This window comes from Micropterus dolomieu, linkage group LG20 (assembly GCF_021292245.1).
Source record: "Micropterus dolomieu isolate WLL.071019.BEF.003 ecotype Adirondacks linkage group LG20, ASM2129224v1, whole genome shotgun sequence".
Taxonomy (NCBI): domain Eukaryota; kingdom Metazoa; phylum Chordata; class Actinopteri; order Centrarchiformes; family Centrarchidae; genus Micropterus; species Micropterus dolomieu.
The window spans coordinates 4,810,516-4,830,130 of record NC_060169.1 but is presented as its reverse complement, the minus strand read 5'-3'; the positions used below and the strand labels follow the sequence as shown (position 1 = coordinate 4,830,130).

The following is a 19,615-nucleotide window of genomic DNA, read 5'->3' as shown; positions in this document are numbered from 1 at the left end:
GGTTAGGCCCTGTTAACCTTGTTACACATCCTTTTTTCTAGCTGGAAATATCACAGCTTGTTTCCTCCTTTTCTGTCATACATTCATGTATACTTCTATAAACGACACAAGAAAGCAAAAGTATAACCAGCAGAGAGAAAAACTGAGCGCTCAGCCTCAAAATTATTCATTCAATGCCTGTGCAGCTTCATATTTTATTAAATATTATCAGTTATGTGATTCAGCCAGAGCCTTCCTCAGAGCATGATAGTGTTTAAATGAACTGTTTGACATTTTGGGAAATGTGCTTTTTTGCTTTCTTGCAGAGGGTTAGATGACAAACATCAATAGCACTCATGTCTGTCCAGTAAATACGCAGCTACAGCCAGCAACCTTTTAGCTTAGCTTGGCACAAAGACTGTAAACAGGGGAAAACTGTGGACAAACTGGCTTAATACAAAAGCACACAAAATATAGAAAATAATGTGTATCTTGATCCAGATCTGCAATAGATGTTTGTCACATTTCATTAAAATCTGTTAAGAGTTGTTAGAGATACACTATATAGAAAAAAGTACCAGGACCTGGTTAAACCTGTTCGTAGTAAACAGCTAGTTAGTAAAAACATGACAAGACAGACATAATGGGGTTACTATGAAGATCAAATGTTAAATCAAATGAAACAAAACTTGTATCACATGTGACATGCCTGAGCTGTTTTTTCATGGTGTCGTCTTTCTTAAGGGGAATCCTGATGCTACAACATATAATTTTAGACAGCAGTTCTTCTAGCAGTTTGTCTTTGTCCCTTTCCTCTTTCAATATGACAATGCCCCCCCCCCCAATGCCCCACAAAGCCAGCTCCATAAAGAAATGGTTTCCTATCCAATACCTGCAACACCTGGATGAACTATAGCGGAGATTGTAAGCCAGGCCATCGTGTCCCACATCAGTGTCTGACCTCACAAATGCTGTTCTGGATGAACAGGCATAAATTCCCACAGACAAACTCTAAAATCTTGTAGAAAGCCTTCCCAGCACAGTGGAAGCTGTTATAGCTGCAAAGGGGGGACCAACTCCATATTTATGCTTATGGGATGTTATAAAAGTAATGTGTAGGTGTCCCTGTACGTTTGTCCATATAGTGTATCTCCCTTGATGAACACAAAAACAGAAAAAGGTAAATTATAACCTCCTTGCAGGGTTATAATCCATCACAGTAAGTTGCCTCTTTTCTGTGTGATTAGCTGGGACTCCATCTTGAAGCCACTTTTGAATTGCCAAAATGAGACTGATAGTGCCGTCCATTAAGTCTTAATTATGATGTGAAGTTAATAGTTTTCAGCAGCACAAACAACCTGAGGGAGAAGTTTCAATCTTACAAAATCTGTCATTATAAACTTAATTATTTCCTTTGTCTATTTATTTAGAGCATATTTGTTAAACCTGTTCCTAGTAAACAGCTAGTTAGTAAAAACATGACAAGACAAACAGAATGGGGTTACTATGAAGATAAAATGTTAAAATGAAACAAAGCTTGCATCACATGTGACATGACTTGCAAAATGATTAGGATAAATGTCAACTAGATGTAAGCTGCAGTAAATGGGATAACTTTAAGTAAAGTATATGAATATTCTGCTTTAAACTTCATACAGTAAATTTGTGCTGTGCAGTAGCTTTAAAATACACAAACTCAAGGGAATTTCAATGTTTAGAAAAACTGTGTTGTTTCAAAGAGAAAACCATTGAGTCCTGCAGCTATGAGCTCTTTGTCCAGTTATACTGTGAACATTTCCTATGAAGATAACTTGTGAAGTTTTCATGTTGTATAAAATTGGGTGTTTTAAATAAGCTCTCTGTGTCGCTGGCAAAATGTGGACAAGTTAGTTCAATATCATTTACCAAGTCTACTGCAGTGTATAACAGTACAAGCACTTTGGAGTGTGGATGTGAAGTTATTACCTTGTATCTGGGTCATGTGTCCATGCTGTTGTATTTCCCAGAGTCCTGTGTTAGAAGACCTGCATGCTGCCTATTACCATGAGTCGCACTATGCTGTGTCTTGTGTAAATATTCTTGACTTAAAGAATAACTTTGGGTCTCTGTTTGCTGCTGTCTTTTTCTGTTTTATACTCCTGTAATAAGGGAAGTATTATGTTTTTACCAAAGTGTTTAAATATCCTCACTAACTCTCCCAATCCTATGTGCCTCAATAAAGTTTTGACAAAGGAATAATTAATGATTGCTCATCTATCTGTCTCTCTTTTCTCTCAACACCTTCAGGACCAGCATTCAAAGTAAATAGTTACATATATATGAAACAACAAAAATATAACTGTACATATTCTGGTAACACATTACCCTTCAGCAATTCATTTGTTAAGAAATATTTTCATATATATAAGATGTTAAAAAAATGCTGTCATACGACACTGACATTGAAGAAATGTCCATTACAGAATAACTGCAAATATATGGAGGACCAAAAAAGCCTTACAAGTGGATCAATTGATAATTTTATTATCGGATTGGATAATAAAATTAATGAAAATTAAATCAATAAGTCAAATAATAAAGCAATTAAATTTACAATTAGTAAAGAGACATTAATACAAATTAAACTATTAACTAGTAAATGTAAATTAGTATGACCATTTTTTCAATAATAGAGCAATACATTTTGATGTATTCATATGTTTTATTTTGTTATAATTTTAAAATTGATATAAATAACATCACAAATTTAACTGCAAAGCTGCACCTCCTATTTGAACTCAATTTTCTTCAGCTGTGAAAATATGCAGGGTGATTATCCTAAATATCTCATCGTATGATTCATCCCATAATAATTACATAACAGAAATGAAAGTAGAAACAGTTGTGCACAAAACCATTAAGCAGATAATAGAAGCAGATATAAACCAAATGTTTACAATGGAGTGTGACATTCTTGTGACTCTAGTTATACGTGTTTTAACTTTAAATGATAAACTGCTTAGTTCTGTGTTGGTTGATACATTTCTAGCCTCCATGATCTTACAAACTCCCTTGAACACCACTGGACTGACCCAGAAAACAATTACGTGAATTGAGTGCACAGCATGTGTCAACATAACTGCATTACCCGAGGCCATAATGGACTATGGCCTTCTATTGACTTCCTACCCTGGTTCTGATGTTGCCATTGATCAGCACTGGCACTGTACATTGTGCGTGTCAGTCAGTAAATAACTAAAAGGCCTCAACAGAACTGCACAGGCAGAACACAGTGCAAATTTACTTTTCAGAAAGTGAGCTGGAAGGTGCTATAGATGAAACCTGTATTGTCATTCATATTATTATCACAACCTCAGGGATTTGATTAATTGGCAATGTTTGTTTTTAGAATTTGTGTCCCTGTTAGCTTTTATTTACATGTGAAACCATTGTTTTGGCCCAGAAGGTTCAGGCCCACCTTTCTTGCCGGCACATCAGTAACAAATATGTGTCAGCTAGAGACAAAATCTAAAGCTAGCACCAATTTGTAGCAGATAGAGATCTTTCTGCTTTATTGATTTGTTTCCGGGAAAGCACATTTCAAGCTTAAGCATTGTACTATAGCAACAACTAACGCTTTACATTTGCCACTGTGTACCTGATCTGACCTACATTAAAAACTTGAGTGTAAAAATTTAGCAACATGTCAGTGAGTGAGCCATGTGAGTATACTCCAAACAAGATCACATTGGACGTGTTTACACACATAAACAAAATGACTGGATTGCAACCACAAAAGTACAAAATATAGTGTCAACTACACAAAGATTAGGGATCTCAATCAGTTTTATCTTGGTTTGTTGGGGCGGCAGTGGATTGGACTGGCTCTGCAGCAGTCATGCTGGCCTCCCTCTTGCTGCCTTTCTTGGCGCTGTGGTTGGGGGTCCCATTCAGGGTGCTCTTTGAAGTCCGCCGTGTCTGGAAGTGCTTCCTGGAGCCCAGCAGGGACGGGTTGTTGACCAGCGTGTACAGCAGCTGCCAGCGAGTGCGAATCCTCCGACTGCTGGTCGCCTTGTTCGGCCGATTCTCCCGAATCCCTGAAAGCATGGAGGAGCAGGCTGTCAAGGCAGAATGAAACACCAAACTGAGGGGCTGAGGCACCATGAATATCAGTATGTCATAAGTATAAACATTTTGGAGAAACAACACATTTTATTTAGATATTTTTCATACCTAGATGATCAATTAAACAGGTCAAAATGATTACATGTCCAACAATTCAATTCACAACTGGATAGGATTAGTGCTAACATACCATGCTACCGTGCTAATATTAAAGCCAAAGGTTTGTGTCTTATCCACTTCATTGAAAGATTTTGATATTAATTATGACAAAATTTGGTGCACATGGATTCCCATTTGTGTTTTAGAGAGAAATGTCTCGACCACTGTTTCATGGATTGCCATGAGATTTTGTACAGATAATATGTGAACTTCTGTGGTTCCCTTGACTTTTTATCTGGTGCCATTATCAGGTCAAAATGTTACTCTGTACAGTTTTATTCTACCATTCTTGGTGGTGTTAAGGATCTGATATTATTTTAAATGAAATCTTTGAAGCACAGGTCAGACGTAAAGATTGGCAACAACACATATCCTCACATACATACATGTGAGGATATGTGTTGTGTGTGTGTGTGATGTGTGTGTGTGGTTTAGGGTCTCTACCTTCCTCTGCGTCTCTTATTTTCTGTCCAGCACTGCCACTCTCGATCATCATGTCCAGCAGCAGACCACAGAAGGCCTTCATCACCGGGTGTGACTGGCTGACCTCTACCTTCAGGGAGTGGGTGTAGTATCGGAAGGCTGGATGGGGTTAAAGGTCACAGAGCATAACTAAAGTGAGACTGAGACCATGGCCAAAAATATCTTTATTCTCTGCCTACACATTTAACAAACAAATCACCTGACCAAAACTATTACATATTATATATACTATTATATTACATTAAAACTGTTGAAAAGAAATCATACCTGGGTCGTAGGACTCTGCGGTGCGGTGCAGCAGACTGATGTCAATGCGACCAAGATGGATGATGTTGTACAAAGCTGTTATCACCATTCTCCATATTGCGACTATCAGTCCCACCACAGTGTTGATCAGGAACAGCAGGTATGTCAGAAGGAACAGACTCTCTCTGGAAATCACCATAACATGTTTCAGAAAAAACTGAAGTGGCTGTTTTAGCACATAGATGGCTCTGACCCTTACAGGGCCACACCGAGGGCCATAGCCAGGATTTTCTTTATTCAGGTAAAGCTGCACATTACTGATAGTACACATGAAGATCAGTTTACTGGATATGGTACAAGTACTACTCAACCTGTGACAAGACATTGTAAAATGTCCTTTATGACTCTGGAGGAGGTTTGTCATGTTTGACAGAATGACCCCTGATGAGTTTAGAGACTTTACATTTTTAACTGATTAAATGCTTTGAAACTAAGGTTGTTGAGTTTCGAAAATTGACCGGATGGAGGGTCTAATAAAAGAAGATTTTGAGTTGCGTTATGGGAAATGTTTTTGGAGCTTGACTCATATTAAAAGTCAGGCCATCTCAACCCTTCCATCCATCCATCATCAACCGCTTATCCTGCGTACAGGGTCGCGGAGGGCTGGAGCCAATCCCAGCTGACATTGGGCGAAGGGCAGGGTACACCCTGGACATGTCGCCAATCCATCGCAGGGCCCCTTGTGGATTCAATAGTTACTATTCTTTTTCTTCTTCTTTATTTCTTGTGAGTTCCCCAACTTTATGGAACTGCAATACTATGAATTATAAATTCTGTACATTTTATTACCCAGCAGGAAGGTCTAAAAGCTTTATCCAAACTGTCAGAAAGAAAATAATATTTATTTATTTATTTATGCATTTATTTGTTGGCCTACTGGGGACCATCAGGTCCCCCAAATTCCTGGGCAAAGGTACAGAGGATACAGAGGACCTTAAATGTAGCTAGAGGCCTGTCAACACCCATAATTAACAAAGCAGTTATTATAATAACAGCACTGAGGATGAAGCAGTAATTGAAACAGCAGAGTTAGAGAGACTTTTGATTGATACACACAGCACATTGTACCTTTTTAAAACACATTAATCATTTACTTCATTAAAAATTAAATATCTGTAACATAAGTAAAAACAGCTCAACATTTTTTGAGAATTTAATCTTATTTTAATCAGCAACCAAAAAACAAAATTATAAGGGATTCTTCCACTAATCATCAATTACCTAATCAACGCACTGTGTATACTAATTTAAAGTGCAATTAAATTCCAACATATGGGTTAGAAAAGGCTTCACATACCTGTTGTTCAAGTCTCTTGTACCAGATTCCTTTTTGATGAAAGCAAACTTAGCTGTCACGTGTTGAAGCGCTGTAACCAGCAGCATTGTGACCCAGACCGGCCTGAGACACCACATAGGTGGGTGAGGAAAAACTCAATGATGACAAAATGAAAAAGAGCTACATGAATGGTTTCTGACTCACCATGCTTTTCCAGCTATTTCAAAGACGATGATATTACGGCCGTAAAAAATAGGGATAATGATCAAAAACACCAGGAACAAGAAGCAGATGAAAAACACAACAGTCTGAATAACCATTCCTGCCAAGAGAACACAGAAACAGGCCATTAATGAACACATAACTTATCTTTAAATCATTCCTTGCAGTTGATTAAAAACTTATTTTTGATGTGACAATGGACTTTAATTAAAGGATAAGCCTAGCATTAGTCTATATTTTTGCTTTTGTCAACAAAACCTATGAAAGCACCAACGTGTGTGTCTACATACTTCACAACTTGTCATCCCCGTCTTTTGCATTCAGGTCCATTTATTCCCAAAGATGTACATTTTAAAAACGGATCACAAATATATTGTTTCATTTTTAAAAAGTTGATTTATTGAACTCGTTCAATAAAAGTGCATTTGTCGGGGACTATATTCAGCTGCGGATTAATCCATATTTGGTACTCCAGTGATTATTTGGTGCAACAGTGTGACTCACTGAAGTGTTTTTAATAATGTTTGGACAACAATGGAGCTCTACAATAAGCTTTAACATTTTGTCTACATGCAGTATCCTTTTGATTGATCCTTCTAACAACACTAGATAGTAGGATTAATTAATTGTCGGTGTATGTCTTTTTTTGAGATTTGTTGACAATAATTAAAAATATAGAATATTACCAGCATTTGCCTAAAATATGGTTAAAGTAACTGAGGATTTTGTTGCGTATTTGAGCTTTACCAATGCAGACGATCGCAGCCTGGTATCCTATCAAGCCCATCCAACAGACAATACCAGGTTTAGATGGACGGATGGTATTCTGGCTTTTATAAATGCTGTAAATGTCTCCTTTGTACAGTCCTTTCAGGTTTGACCTGAAACAAATTAAAACCAGTGGCACTTGGATAGACATGAAACTTCTGGTTGAATCATCAGTACAAACCAGGAGACACTGTGCCGACAAAAACATGGTGGAACATCCAGTCACAGAGCTTAAAATTATGTGGCAGATATATTTTTCAACAGTTGGTGGAGACCAAACTTGAGCTAATAGGAGAGTGGATATGGACAGTCAGGTAGCCAGAGACATGACTCTAAATGAATGGTAATGTTGTTCTGTGTCTACAGGATGACTAAACAACTGTTGGCTTACATGTTCACCACATTAATAAGGTCTCCACTTAATAAGGTGATAATCATAGACTGTATATAAAAACGTGATAATAGTGCATTTACAGCTTGTTACACTTCCACCAAGTGGCCAAAGGATTCTGCTTTAAGACAAGAGATTCTTTGGTGAGCAATGACTCCTCTCTAAGGGGTGTTACTGCACTTACCTGTGAAGTATCATGGACCTCATGAGCATGATGAGACTGACCACACAAGAAAGGGTCATTGCACAGAGGTAGCACACTAACAACATGGTGGAAAACAAAAACTAAATTACTCACTTATTTAATAATGATAAAAAAAAAAAAAACATGACTCCCAGATTTTGTTAAAAGCCAAAGAAATTAGCCCCACACACCTTCCAGCAACCAAGTATAGAAGGTCACAATTCTGACGACCTCCATTCTGTCGTCTGACAAGATTATCCCAAATCCCATTAACAGGAAGGCGATGTTTTCATCAATACCAGCACGAACAATATGGAGATTAGGGACCACCAGGACGACTAACAACAACGCCACCTGAAAGGTGAAAACATTCTTGTTCACATAATGTGGTTCAGTTCCACAAAGGCAAACAGGAGTACATTTAGTCTGATTTAAGAGGTCAAAGGTCATGACAGTGGAAGACTTACATGATATATCGCCACAAAGGCAACAAATGTTGATACAGCCAACTTTAGTGGAAAACAAAACACTGAAAGACAAAATAAGTCATCACTTCTAGCACAGCTGACCTTATTTCAGCCATTTAGGATTTACCATTATACTGCATGACTAAAATGTTTAGATTGACACATCCCATCATGATTCTTAATTTATGTCTTCATGATCTCCATTTATTCATTCAGTGTTTGTTGAGTTCCTCACCTCTTGTTTCAGACCACTTCACTTCCAGTTATAACATAGATAAGCCAATGCGTGTTACATAAATACAAAATGACTGCTGTCAGAACATGGTCATGAAAGAAAATAAAAAATCACGCACTCACCTTTTTCTGGTTTATAAATGTAACTCTTAAGCACCTCGAGTATTCTCTCTGCCAGTGTTGGTTTGTCTGTAGATAAAGAGCTACAATGTATATGTAAGAACACAGACAATTAATTTTACAATCATACAGTATGAATGTTCTTCCTTAAATTTACATATGACAATTAATAACATTTGAGTCCTTAAATCTGCCCTTGCAGGTCATGCCCAGTGTCTACATGTCCAAGTAACATAAGCAGGAGTACAGGATATATTCTAAAACTACAATAGAATAAATTCAGTGGTTTATTTTTTCATCGTGTTTTGTTTTTGTGTAAAAGCATTTAAAATGTTATTTAAAACCTACAAATTAAAACAAACAGTGTTGATGCGGCAGGTTCATTGTTGGTTTTGTTGATTCAATTAAATATATCATGACATCCATCATATCAGTCTTGTGCTATGCTAACTACAGTATTTACTGAACTATACAGTTCAATAGCACATAAACACGGAGAAGACACAATACTATACTTGTTCATTCAGCAGCATTCTGGAGAAAACTGGATGATATTTTGTTCATGAAACAAATGAAGTGAGAAATTACATTTAGCAGACGCTTTTATGCAAACCAATGTACAATTGATAAATATGTCAGAGGTCACACTCATTTGGAGCAACTAGGGATTAAGTGTCTTGCTCAGGGACACATTGGTGGATGTGTCACAGTGGGAATTGAACACCTGGGTCTCTCGCATCAAAGGCATGTGGCTTGTCCTCTGTTCCATCGCCACACCAATAATATTATCTTATATTGTGTGTGACGCCGTGTGGGGTCATGAGTGAGTGTGGTCTCTCTCTCTCTCTCTCTCTCTCTCTCTCTCTCTCTCTCTCTCTCTCTCTCTCTCTCTCTCGGCACCTGGGCTAATTGCCCTGTAGAGTATTTGGGACTGTTTTCTCATTTAACCAAGATAGCTGCTGTCAAGACCAGGTCAGACCTCCCTGTGGCCGGCTCCCTGGTTTTCCATTTAGTTTGGTTTTCCGTTGGTTGGACTGTTGCGTTGTGGTACTTATTCTTATTTGCCTGCTACAACACCTTCACACATACACCCATGCAACCATCATCCTGCACAGACACTACTGAAACCACAGACTACATACTTTAATGTCAGTTTGAAATACTTCTTAATTTGGTTAATTTTGGTTTAAATAAACATATTTTGTTAAACTTTTATCATGGTGTGTCTCCCTTTTGTTGTGGCCTTTTGAGCCAGGTCATAACATGTTGTAGCTGACTGTTATCTTGCTAATTTCATTGGGTAAATTCCATATCCATAAGTCCAAGTTTTCTAAATGTCTCCCAACTATTGAATTATTTATTACTGAATGTGGAAGTTACAGTCTGTTAAAACTTGTAAAATGTGTGAACATAACTGATGTCTTGTGCACCTTTAATTTTATAAATTCATGTTTTCATATGTATGTATTTATTTATACATGCATACATTTATCTGCTTTCCTACGTTGTTATCCATGTTCTGTGTGACATTTTTTAAATAAAGTTTAGAGGGGAAAAACATAAAATTGTTGCCTTATCTCCATTCACCTGGCAGCTGAAGACTTTTTCTTGAGAAGTGACTTCACATAGTTGGTGTAGTAGCTGCTGTCAAGGTCCTGTAAGCAAAACATTCAGACTTTACATCATGTTATCAGTTATGATGAGTAACCATATGAGAAAGGATGTTATTACTATAAGGACATGGGTTTAAATTCCTTAATAATTTTCAGTGAAGAACTTTACTAAAGAGACTCTTAGTAGGATTCAGCATCGTTTCAAGGTGATATTCTGTGTTATATTCTGTGTAATTTTGGGTTCCTGTCAGTAATTAACACTTTGAACTTCCATCAATGTTTGGTTGAAAACATAACATGAAAAGAAAACCATCATGAGTGACCGAAGTGCTGGTTTTTTATTTGATCTCATGGCAGAGATTTCTCTTCTGAATAATTAGTGAAAACTGTAGACAGATTCAGCCTGCTGTTAAAACAAAAACTCTGTTGCTTGACAGGAAAAAAATATCACCTCTATCGTCATAATCTGCTCAAAGACGCTGAGTTAAACCCACTATACTCTGCACAAGCTGCTTACAGTAATCATGGTTATGTTGTACATAGTTGAAATTCACGTGTCTTTCTGCAGTTGCACCAGCGACAGCCTGGGATTAGTTTACATGTTGTTATTTATACATATGTCATGAGGCAGAAAACTATGGTACTTTTGTATTGGCTGAATGTTGATGTCTGCATTCTGACTTTTCTCACCTCGTCAGTCTTTGGTCCTTTGACAAACAGCAAAGGAAACTGGACACAGAGATATGCAAGGCATGCCAACTGCGGTAGACTTGCAAGCAGAGCGTAGAACTTATAGATCTGTGAGGAGGAATATGGAGGAAAATGGAAATGATCAGTTCACCTAAAATCATAAATCAAGTCAGGGTAATGAATGCCCCAGCTAGTCTGGAGTTTTTCTTTCTCTTATATCAAAGATTAAAGCTTCAGTAATCAATATTTTTATATCAACAGCAGATTAAATTAATATGGGTAATCAGAAAGTGGTTGCTCGTAGCTCGAGTGTTTTAGCGACTTTCAGCTCTTGGTTTTGGTTTTACTGCCCACAGCTTTACTGTTTTGGTTCAAGATCTCATTGCCAGCCACAGCAGAGCCAGGTATCTTTCTCGGGAGTTGCTAGAGACTAAAAAGGGCTAAAAAGAAAGTGAATATTGACCAAGTGGAAAGAAACAACGTTCCAAGTATGTAATAGTGCGTCCCAGGTGTACTGAGAAGTCAGGAGAACCTCTGTACCCCTAACTTTGTGATCCAAGATGGCTGCTCCATGTATCCATGTATAACAGTTAGTGAAAGCTGTAGTTTATACTGCTTATTAGCACTTCCGTGTATTTGTGTCACAGGTAATTTTTTGTACACAAAGCACTGTCCAACTGCTGTCTGTGGACCTATTGCCACTGTATTTAGTATGCGTAAATACAGCAAAATGCGTTTTTATCAACCAGCGTTGGTTTCCATGGCTAACCTGGCTAGTTGTAAACAATGGCTGGCCGTGTGAGGTTTTCCGACTTTTATCTGGAACGCCGTCAATTCGGGCACGACGTCATTCCCAGCTCCGACGTCCCACTTCTGAGGTAAATGGAACGCAGCATTACTCTGTGTCTGCTGGATGTGTGAATCCTGTTTGCTAACACATTCACCACAACAACTTTATTAGGTGATACTGTGTCCGTGTTGTGTTTAAATCTTGCTCTGCTGCCCCCAAGTGACCAAAAAATCAATAAATGCTGCTTTAAATAAAAAAAAAAACAACCACCACCAGCATAATGTTTTAAAACATTTTCAAATCCTGCTCATAGATTATTTAATGTGTTCAAATTTAATGTGGAATAGGGGTGGGCAATATGACGATATAAACTGTGAGACAATGTTGTTGGTGTCTCACCTCTGGAGTCTGAGGACAGTCGAACTTCTGCCACACCAGGACCCCGAAGTGAGTGAAGGAGAGGAGCGTCCCGAACGCATAACTTGCTTTGTGCTGCAGAGTGCCACAGACCAACACAGGATAATAAAGGACAGGATAGTAGAAGATGGCAATTATCTTCATGTACTCTGAAAAACAAGAGATAAAAGAAAGGTCTCATTCTGTGATGTGTGACCTTTCATACTCAGTATTGACTAAAGCAAAAGACTTCTGTTGCTTCTTTACATTTATACAGGTTCCCTGAAATCATCATGCCTCTTCTCTTAGTTTACAAGCATGGAGATTAATTCACTTAAATATCCCTATCATAGCATTGTTACAGTGTCTTTTTCTACGTTATCACTGAGGACAAGTTAAGTAAAGTGTTATCCCCTAATCAATATTGTTAGTGTATAACAGCACTAATACTAATTCAGTTGTTTCACAACCTACCAGTCACTACTTATGTATTTTCATGAACATCTGTGTTAACCCAACTTGTCGAGGCAGATGGCCGCCCTGAGTCTAGATTCTGCTTCCTTGCCACTGTGGCCAAGTGCTTGCTCATGACAGGAATTGTTTGGTCTTTGTAAATAATATTACAAAGAGTATCGTCTAGACCTGCTCTACGTGAAAAGTGCAATGAGATAAACTTATGTTGTTATGAATTGGTTCTTATAAATAAAATTGAACTGAATGTTAATACCAAAAGTCAAAAAATGTTTTATGGCGTGTAGAAAAGAAAATGTGTTTCCTTAATTTTAAATAGATATTTAACATTTCAATGTTTAATTATGATTTAAAACGTCAAATGTTTGAGTGAATATGTCCGCAGCTCCATTCTTCATTACACAGAGGACAAATTAAACATACAGACATCCACCTTTAATGTCTGCCGGGGTGTCTTCGGAGAAAGGCAGAGGCTCCGGGGCGATCACCAGCATTGACAGCTTGCTGAACACTAGTCCAAAAACAGCCATGACCAGGTCTTTTTTCTGAGTCTGGTCCAGGAAGTTGACTGGACTGTGAGATCATACATGAACATTAGGATAATATGAGACCGTGTAAATTCCAGTTTATCTCTAGACTTCACAAAATTCACCTGAAGATACTGGATGATCCTCTTGCAAATCCTTGGCAGATTTTGTTTTTCCTGGTGAGAGCTGCCAGGATTAACATGATCACCAGCTACAGTGAAAGATGAAATTCATCAGGACTATTGTTACGCTTCAGACCGTACAGAACTTCCACATATATAACAGTATGTATTAGAACTTCAACTGAAACCATTGTAATTTTCAGCTGCTGCCTGAAAATCTTCACTCAGACATTTGCTTATAAAGCAGGACAGGTTTCATCCCATTAGTTTCATACAAATAAAAAAATGTTTGTTTTTTTTGCTCCTGCTAACTGCTGACTGGACAATATCTGCTACACAACTTGTAGTACTGTACTGTACCTCCTTATGGCACAAAAATGTGAACTTTTACAGTCGACTTTGCTTTGTTTCAGAGTGTTTGCCGGCTACAGTATCTCATTAAAACTACTCAACTCCATGAAATGACAAAGCAAAGCAGCTTTGTACATAGACGTCTGGATGGAGCGACTTTTCAGTTATGAGCACCTTGTATAAAGAACCTGATTTTGCAGAGAACTTCCTTTAGACTACAACATCTTGTTATTTCTGATCAGCTGGCTGTCACAGCTTATTACCATACAGTCTATGCTTAATACACATAATCTGCTGTATAGGGAAATAGGTCTGTGTGCATTCTTCGTACAGTAAGAGGAGTTTTCTGACTGAGGTCTACTTATATATATTTGCTTTCACTTGTAATTGGGTTAGGATAGAATGACGACAAACATCATTAAATTGAATTTATTTATTTTTTTTGAGCAAGATGCAAAAACTTCAGAACAAACTATAAATTCACTTTATGCCACTCCTGCTTTACCGAGGAGGACAATGTAGTGTAGATCTTGTTTGCAACTTTGTTTTGCAATTACATATGCTATTTACACTCACACAGTGGTTAGCACTGTCATCTCACAGCAAGAAGATTGTGAGTTCAAATCCCGGTTGCCCCGGCCTTTCTGTGTGGAGTTTGCATGTTCTCCCCATGTCTGCGTGGGTTCTCTCCAGGTGCTCCGGCTTCTTCCCACCGTCCAAAGACATACAGCCTAGGTTAATTGGTGTCTCTAAATTGCCCTTAGGTGTGAATGTAAGTGGTTGTCTGTCTATAGATGGACTTATTCTTTAGATTGTCCCTCATGCTTGCTGGCATGAGGGACAATCTATTTTTACAATACCCTTTGTCTAGGTCGTGCTTATACTGACGGCCCTCTGGCCTGTTTGGTTCTGCCATGGTTCATGTAATTGGTAGGCAGGGCCGTCCACTTGGGCTGACTGGGAGCACCAGGGCCCAATGCTCCCAGCTATTATAAATGCTGCCATCTTAGACCTTGTGGTAAGACTCTCTCTGTGTGCTTTGTGTGATTCCTTTGTTATTGTCACTCACTTACAGCACTGACATTACTGTCAGTCACATCTCTTCTCTTTTGCAATTTAATTTGTGTTTTTTTTTTTGTTGTTGTAAATCAATCAGTTAATTTGAGTGAATTGTTGGAGTCTCTCCCCTTTATTTGCCATGGCCCTTGATATTATGATATCTACTTCAAAGGCCAACTGTCATCAACCATTACTGGAAGTGTGTTTAGCTCACTGTATTGCTACACGCAGCTACATGCAAAGTGAAGGCAGAAGAATTGTGGGGTTTGGGTTTGGTTATTTGTTTGTTTTAGGGGTTTGTTTGTTTGTTTGTTTGTTTATGATTATAATTACCTCCCAATATTGCAGCTGGGTGTCAGCAGATGTTCATTAATTTTAGCAGCTTTATGTTGTCTTGCTTGACTCAGGCCATAATTGGACAACGTACTTGACACTGCCCAGAGTTCTGCTAACAGAAACTGATTTTCTGCCCAAATCAGCCCAAACCTGGCAGCCAAATAAGGACCTGCGCTATCTTTCATTGTTGATGCCACAACACAGACAAGGGTTCAAACATTCAGACACATTTGGCCCGACTTGGCTGCTTACCTGGGCTACTTCTAAAACAGAATATTTATTTAACTTTTATACAGATCGTCCCACTGCTTCTTCTTTTCCAACTCTCTTTATAAACAACCCAATTTAGAAATATTACTTTGAACTTCTGACTTTGACTTACTGATAAACACACTAAGTTGAATTCTTGGTATAAGTACTGCACCATGGATGCAAAATTGTGTAATGTACAATATGTTTTTCATATCCATTTATCCAATAAAATGACTAGACATGACTTGACTATAAAGGGTCACAGGACAGAAAGGTTGAGAACCAACATTATTATTTATCAACACTCAACAAAATGTGCTTTTACTTTTCAGATGTGCAGTAACTTTTTTTTAACTTCAGGATACTTACAGATATCAACAGCATGCATATGTGGAAGATCTTGTCATCCACTGTGGGGTCACATGGCAAAATAACTCTGTGACAAAAAGGCAACCACAATGAAATGCTTTAACCACAATTAGAACAAACAAACTTTAAATATCTGTGGAACAATAGACATTGAAATGTAGCTAAAACTGTGAAATGTCCCTGTTTCAGAAGAAAACATTTCCTCACAATTTTATGATTTGTGCGATTGATCAATGATTGATGCCATTACATGATCCATGTGAGTTGATTTGGTCTTTTTTGTTTTAATCGTGTTTTTTTTATTTGCCAGGAACCAGTGTTGCTTGTTCAAACTAAGCACAATCACAAATGAAGTCACCAACAATCAACTTACTGATTACTGCACTCGTACATAAAATCAAAACTGTACTGTAATAGCAATAATAAAATCAGGTATGGACATCACAGTGACACCTTTAAACTCAAACTTATACATGAAATGTATGAAAGGGGGCTTTTACTTACTCTTTGGGTGGTGTGGTTGGCTCTGCGTTGTTCGAGTACCAGTCTGAATAGTCATAGTAGGAATATTCAAAAGGTTCAAATTCGACCTTGCTGTGATTCATTGCAGCTGTTCAGTCGAGTCAAACGGGTGCAGCGGGATGATTAAAGATCCCGAGGACTGCAGGTAACCTCGCTCAGTGATCTGCTGGTGCTGTATTGTGTTGGAACAGTTTGGCCCAAACACTCAGACACATTCCAGTCCAACCAAGACCCCAAACACAGCAGATTAACAACGGCATGGAGGGGGGAGAGAGAGAGAGAGAGAGAGAGAGAGAGAGCGAGAGAGAGAGAGAGAGAGACAGAAGGGTTCAATATTACAATTAATAAGAGAAGAAGTGGAGGAAGAAACCGACATGAAGTGACCTTCTAAACCTAACTAATTGATTAGGTTTTACAGTTACTCAAGTACTGTATTGAGGTACTTGTACTTTACTTTTCAAGCCACTTTATACTTGTCTTCCACTGCAGCTCAGGGGGAAATATTGTACTTTTTACTGCATTCATCTGACAGCTTGAGTAACTTTACAAATTAAGATTTTTACATACAAAACATATGAAGAGCTAATAAAATGTGGTGCTTTGTTATAGAACTGAGATGGTTACTTGATTAGCTGATTGACAGAAAATTAGTTGGCAAGAGTTTTGATAATTGTTTAAGTTGTTTTTTTTCACACAGAAACATCAGCTTGTCAAAGTTGAAGTTTATTCTTGTAATTATTTTAGTTATTTTTATTTATTTCAGTATTTGTTTTAGTTGTGACACACTGTAAATTTGTTGCTCTGGGTAATTGTGACACCATTTCTCACTATTTCTACAAACCAAACAATCAATTAATTGAGAAAATAATCAGCAGATTAGTTGCAAGCTTATGTAAAATAGTTTCATCCTGCAGGTCAGGACCCACCAAAGAAATTTCTGTATGCACTTTAATATCATAAATACTGCTTCAACCAAAATTTGTCCAATCCAAAGTAATATATACAATATATAGTATCTTCATGTAATTACAATTATGATGTCTGTTCCTTTTTAATGCATTGTGTTTGGTGTATTCATGTTGCAATAAAAGCACTGTGTGATTTCTCGTTGCGATTAGGTAATGTCAGTTTTGCGCCGCAATGTGGCGTTAGCCTGTTTGCCTCCCTCTGCCCGTTACTTAAGAGACTAATCTTATAATAAGAGGAAAATCTCTCATTTAAACAGGGGCAAGCATTGTGTGAAAAGAGCTTATGAAAGGCCAAAATGAGAATGTTGATCATTTGACACGTGAGGTAAGGCCTCAGTTTAGGATCAGCCCAAACTTGTGTTTTATTTTTATGAGAAAAAAAGAAGAAAGAAAGGAAGTATAATAAGATCGTCCAGTGCTGCAGCAGATTTACTGATCAGTGGACAAAGACAGATCACAGACCTTTAACTTTATCAAGCAGAAGCATAAAGATGGGCAAAGTGTTCCAGTTAAATCTTCTACTGTTCAGTTTGTGCATCAAAAAAATATATTAAAAATATTTAAAGGTACATTTTCAGCCATTGGACACGTTTTTTTTTTAGATATCGGGAGAATCTCCTTTAAGAGTTCAAAGTTTCTTAATCTGGATCTGTGAGCTCACTCATATGACAGAGGCTGCAGAGGGCCAGTTGATCTGATCCCAGGATTTTCTGACCGTGTGGATGTCGCAAAGGGACCCACAATGCTCAACTGCTGCTATTTGAGCAAAAAAGGCCACCAGTGATGTAAAAGCGAATGTGCTTTATGCCAACTCCTGAATTAAAGCTCAGCTTCATAAACGACTGCACTGAAAGCAAAGCTGTGGATTTCCTTTTCATGCCCAGAGTCATCTGTTACTATTTCACTTGCTGTGTTGGCTTATGAAACCAAAAGAAGCGTTTTATGTGTCCACCGGCCTCCAGTTCTGCTCCTCTGATGTTTTTCATGTGTTTGAATCAGGAGGTAAAGTAATACTGAGTGACGTCTCTTATCAAACTGACATTTGGTTATGGTACACCAGTAAATGCTTCTACCGTTTGCTTTCACATCTCATTTCAAAGTGGAGAACACTTTACATTGATAAAACTGTAATACTGTCACTTTTCATTTTCCATTTGGCTCTATGTCTTTAGTCCAAACTTAAAACTGTTGGATGGATTGTTATGAATTTTTAGTCATGGTTTTCCTGAGGATAAATCCTGATGAGTGTGTTAATCCCCTGACTTTTTCTCTATGCACCATATATATATAACTGTGGAAGCACGTGGCAGGGAAGTCGAGAATTTGAGTGGGGGAACCGTTTCGGCCAACATTTGGTTCCTGCATTCAAACAAAAGAGACAAAAGGTGCGAGGAGAAAAATAAGGAGAAAAAAGAAAAGGGGTTTTGCTTTGAAAACTCAGTCAGAGAGCAAAAGAAAAAATGAGCTGTGCTTAAATACTTTTGTGCAGAAATTGGATGTGTTCAAGGCGTGGTCTTTGTTCCAAAACCTAGTTATAAAACTTTATTACATTTAGTTTGGAGGAATTTTGAGCTCTGTTCTACAAACCAGTTATATTAAATCACATCAAAAGTTATCCAAACTAAACAAGTCTCCACATTGTCTTTCTACACATGCTTGGTTAAATTCAGCGACGGTTTTCTGCCTGGCACTTGTGTTCACATTTTCAGACCAATAACTATCAATTTTTATTATATATTATATACTTATTAATGTATTTTAAAATGACAGTGCACCTCCTTTAACAAAGAACAACAGCATCCGTACAGTTTCTAATTTCAGCCCTCATCTGTCACTGTATCCAAACATCTCTTTACAAGATGAGTCTCTCCAGCGCAGGTTTATTACCCAGAGAGAGGATTCCTGTTTTTCTTGTAGCCAGAAAAAGCCCTTAAAAGGCCCTTAAATCATGTCTGTCCCATACAGTAATTGGAATATTTGAGCAGAAGAAATTGGCCTTCTCCAAACTGGGCAGATTGTTTCTGACGGTGCGTCTGAACAACTGAGAAAAACAGTAACTCACATTGAGGGGACTCGAGACCTATCTGCATTTTATGTTTTAAGACTTTGTTTTGAGATTATGTTCATGGAGTGTGTGTTTGTTGAGGGTTTGTGTGTTAAAGCAGACAGAGGAGGGCGCTGTTTGATTGATTCCCTGTGTTACACAGGGTCCAGATCTCTCAGTAAACTGTAATCTACATGTTGTAGCTCACACACATTATAGCCGATGTTTCCACTTTCTTTACACATTTGTATCCTTAAAATCATGCTCAACTATTTACCTTTATCAATGAAAGTCTGAAGGGTACATTATCTCTTGTAAAGTGTGACACACTTATAAGAAACAAAATCAAAACCCATTTTTAAGCAATTTTTACTTCATCAAGGCATGACAACATGAATATAACAGTTAATTA

At 37.8% G+C, this 19,615-nt stretch overlaps 1 protein-coding gene across 1 annotated transcript; it reads right to left on the bottom strand.

The window, feature by feature from the left end:
• Positions 1-3,795: 3,795 nt before the first annotated feature.
• Positions 3,796-16,274, bottom strand: LOC123959269 (receptor for retinol uptake stra6-like). Its single transcript, XM_046033221.1, has 17 exons — positions 16,174-16,274; positions 15,670-15,736; positions 13,306-13,391; positions 13,087-13,226; positions 12,186-12,352; positions 10,997-11,104; positions 10,281-10,348; positions 8,697-8,776; positions 8,340-8,401; positions 8,064-8,226; positions 7,873-7,948; positions 7,277-7,410; positions 6,512-6,629; positions 6,329-6,430; positions 4,993-5,156; positions 4,687-4,824; positions 3,796-4,055 (listed from the first exon to the last, which is right to left on the bottom strand). Exons 1-17 carry the CDS (start codon positions 16,272-16,274, stop codon positions 3,796-3,798), a joined length of 2,034 nt encoding a protein of 677 aa, XP_045889177.1.
• Positions 16,275-19,615: the final 3,341 nt, after the last annotated feature.